The sequence below is a fragment of the Nothoprocta perdicaria genome, unplaced genomic scaffold (assembly GCF_003342845.1).
Source record: "Nothoprocta perdicaria isolate Ctin4 unplaced genomic scaffold, notPer1 scaffold_317, whole genome shotgun sequence".
NCBI lineage: Eukaryota > Metazoa > Chordata > Aves > Tinamiformes > Tinamidae > Nothoprocta > Nothoprocta perdicaria.
In genome coordinates this window covers 640,965-644,448 of record NW_020455552.1, presented here as the reverse complement: position 1 = coordinate 644,448, position 3,484 = coordinate 640,965, and the positions used below count along the sequence as shown (strand labels likewise).

General features: G+C 70.6%; 1 protein-coding gene across 1 annotated transcript; it reads left to right on the top strand.

Annotated features, from left to right (window-relative positions):
* The first annotated feature begins 336 nt into the window (after window positions 1-336).
* Window positions 337-2,825, top strand: NIPSNAP1 (nipsnap homolog 1). The gene is made up of 10 exons (XM_026042900.1): window positions 337-353; window positions 859-986; window positions 1,079-1,124; window positions 1,227-1,321; window positions 1,426-1,496; window positions 1,580-1,720; window positions 1,800-1,831; window positions 2,197-2,291; window positions 2,368-2,451; window positions 2,536-2,825. The coding sequence occupies exons 1-10, from the start codon at window positions 337-339 to the stop codon at window positions 2,598-2,600; spliced, it is 774 nt and encodes a 257-aa protein (XP_025898685.1). The 3' UTR covers window positions 2,601-2,825.
* Window positions 2,826-3,484: the final 659 nt, after the last annotated feature.

Genomic DNA, 3,484 nt, shown 5'->3' with positions numbered 1-3,484 from the left:
GGAGCGGCGGCTGCGGCTGGGGCTGCGGGCGGGCGGCGCGGCCCGGTGAGCACCGGCACCGGCACCGACCCGCCGCCCGGCCCTGTCCTTTCCTCTGTCAGCACCTGCCCTTGTCCCCCTGACCCTCGTCCCCTCTCCCTTGTCTCCCGTGTCTCTCATCTCATTGTCGACCTGTCCTCCTGTCCCCTTGTCCTCCCATTCCGTCTTGTCCATCATCCCCTGTCCCTTGTCCTCTCGTCGCCCTTGTCCCCATCTCATTGTTCCTTTGTCCCCCTTTCCCCCAGCCCCTCGTCCTCCTGCCGCTCATCTCTGTGCCCTGTGTCCCACTGGTCCGCCATGCCCTCGATCCTCTTGTCTCCCTATCCCCTGTCCTCTTCTCACTTTGCCCTCCTTTCCTCCAGCCGCGTTGTCCCCCATGCCCCTGTCCTCAATCTCATTGTCCCTCCATCCCTCCAACCCCCTGTCCTACCCTCCCTGCTCTCCTTCCCCTCTGTCTCCTTCATGCCAGGTCCCCCAAGTCCCCCCCACCCCGCAAAGCAGCCCCCTCCCAGCTCCCGCGGCGGGCCGATGTCCCCTGTCCCCAGATCCCCACGCAGGGACCCCCGGCCGGGCCTCGAGGGGGTTGTTTACCCCGGTGCCGCAGTTAATGCGTTACCAGCCGCCGCGCGGCCGGCCAAGGTCCAGCCGCGGGCCCCGAGGTGGCTGCTGCCACCGCTGCCACCGCAGCCACCGCCGTCACCGCCGCGCCCAGCGCTGCCTGCCCGAGCCCATGGCCGCTTCCCCCCGCCGGGCCACGCGCAGCCGCCCCCGCGCCGGGAGCCCGGGSTGACGGCGGTGACAGCGGCGGCCGTGGCGCAGGGGCTACGCGGGGGCGGCCGAGGGCAGCTGGCTGCGCTCGCTCTTCGTGCACAAGGTGGATCCCCGCAAGGACGCGCACTCCAACCTGCTGGCCAAGAGGGAGACCAGCAGCCTCTACAAGATCCAGTGTGAGCCCCGCGGAGGGGACGGGGACAGGGACGGGACGGGGTGGGGGGCACAGCCGCCTGCCACCCCCTCACCCGCGCCCTCCATCGCRCAGTTCACAACGTGAAGCCCGAGTGCCTGGACGCCTACAACAGCCTGACGTGAGACCCCCGTCCCCCTGTGTKCCCTTCCTCGGGGACACGCGGCTCCCGGGGGCCCCAGGCCGGTCCCCGGGCACGCTGCGAGCGCCCGGTCGCCCCCAGGGAGGAGGCGCTGCCCAAGCTGCACGAGGACGCGGACTATCCGTGCGCGCTGGTGGGCAGCTGGAACACCTGGTACGGCGAGCAGGACCAGGCGGGTGAGCCCGGGCTGTGCGGGAGGACAGGGGCGAGGCGGAGCCGCGGGCGGCTGCCGTGGCGCGGGGCGGGCGCCCGTGGCAGCGCGGGCCGCCTGTCCCCGCAGTGCATCTGTGGCGCTTCTCCGGCGGCTACCCGGCGCTCACCGAGTGCATGAACAAGCTGAAGCAGAACCAGGTGGCGAGCGGGCGGGCGCGGGGGGCGGCGCGTGGCGGGGGTGCCGCCGGGGCGCGTGTCACCGCCCGCGCCGCCGCCCGCAGGACTACGCCGCCTTCCGCCGCGAGCGCAGCCGCTTGCTGCTGGCGCGGCGCAACCAGCTGCTGCTCGAGTTCAGCTTCTGGAACGAGCCCCTGCCCCGCCGCGGCCCGCACGTCTACGAGCTGAGGACCTACAAGCTCAAGGCGAGTGCGGCGGCGCGGGGCGGCGCGCGGGAGCGAGGGCGGCCGCTCATGTCCGGCCCCCCGGCTCCTGCCTTTGCAGCCGGGGACCATGATCGAGTGGGGCAATAACTGGTAAGGAGCCGCCCCCGCCCGGCCTCCGCTTCCCCCAACCTCCCTGCCCCGATTTCCCATCCCAGCCTCGGTTTCCCTCAGAATCCCTGCTTCATTTCCCCCTCCTGCCTTTCCCTATCCCCCCCTGCCTCCTCCTGCCCAGTCCCTGCCTCAGTTCCCCACGGTTCTTGCCCTGGTTTCCCGATCCCAATCCCTGATTCAGTTTCCTCCATCCCAATCCCTGCCTCAGTTTCCCTCCCCTATCCCATCCTCTCGGGTCCCTCTCCCTTCCTCAGGTCACCCAAGTGGCCACAGACAGACAGGGGTGGGAGCTCCCAGTCCCCCCCCCAGCAATTCTTCCCCCCACCCTGCCTGTCCCCATCCAGGGCTCGTGCCATCAAGTACCGGCAGGAGAACCAGGAGGCCGTGGGCGGCTTCTTCTCCCAGATCGGCGAGCTCTACGTGGTGCATCACCTGTGGGGTGAGTGGGCGCTGGGGGCACCCATGGGTGCAACTGCGTCCGCGACACCCTGCCACCCCCCAACTTGTCCCCATAGCCTACCGGGACCTGCAGTCGCGCGAGGAGACGAGGAACGCGGCCTGGCGCAAGAGCGGCTGGGACGAGAACGTCTATTACACGGGTGAGCAGGGCACGGGGCACCCATGGGTGCTCGGCYGGGGGGGACGCCTGCGGTGACATCCCCCTGCTGCCGCTGTCCCTGCAGTGCCGCTGATCCGCAGCATGGAGTCGCGCATCATGATCCCCCTGCGCATCTCACCCCTGCAGTGAGGGGCGCCCGGCCCCGCATCACCGATGCCTCCGATGTCCCCAACGTCCCTGCGGGGCACCCGGCTCCTCTCCTCCCCGGAGCACCCAGTGGGGACTCCACATGGGGCTGAGGACACCCCATGGGTGGGGGGAGCTTGGGATGCCCCATGGGGGATGCACCCTGGGGACACCCGTGGGGCACGGGATTGCGGGACACCCGGTGGGAGCCGGGGGCTGAGGACAGGAGCTGGGGATGCTCCATGGGGACAGGACCCAGGGACACCTGGGGGGTGGGAGCTGGGGAGGCCCCAAAGGGGAAGGGCTGGGGCTGTTCCGCATGGGCAGGGACTGGGAGACACCCCTTGGGGACAGGAGCTGGGGGGCACCCCGCAGGAGGTGGGATCCAGAAGGACCCTGGGGACAGGAGTCGCGGTGCCCCGTGGGTGCCCCCCGCCATGGGCATTTTGCAGCCCGAGGAGGTGACAGCAGTGGCCAGAGGTGGCAGCGGTGGCCGCGCGAGGCCGGTCCCCTGCTGCCACCCCCGCCAGAGGCCGGTGCCAAGGACCGCGGAGCAGCCCTGGGGCCGGGCTGCACCCATTAAATGTCCGATGCACCCCTGGGTGGCCTTGTGTGTGTGTGTGGGGGCACGGGTCGTGTCTGGGGAGGGGGCAGCGTGGACGGGCCCCCCAGGACCACGGGGACCACCCCAAGGAGCTCCCGAGCCCATGGGGGCCCCTGTACATCCCCCTCTGCCCAAGGCACCCTATTGACAATGGGTGCCTTCACCCCAGGGACCTCCTCCCTGTCCATGGGTGCCCCATAACTACAGCCCCCCCAAAACACCAAGGGGTGCCAAAGGAGACCCCCCACTCTGAGGAGCACCCCCCATGCCCGTGGGGGCCCCC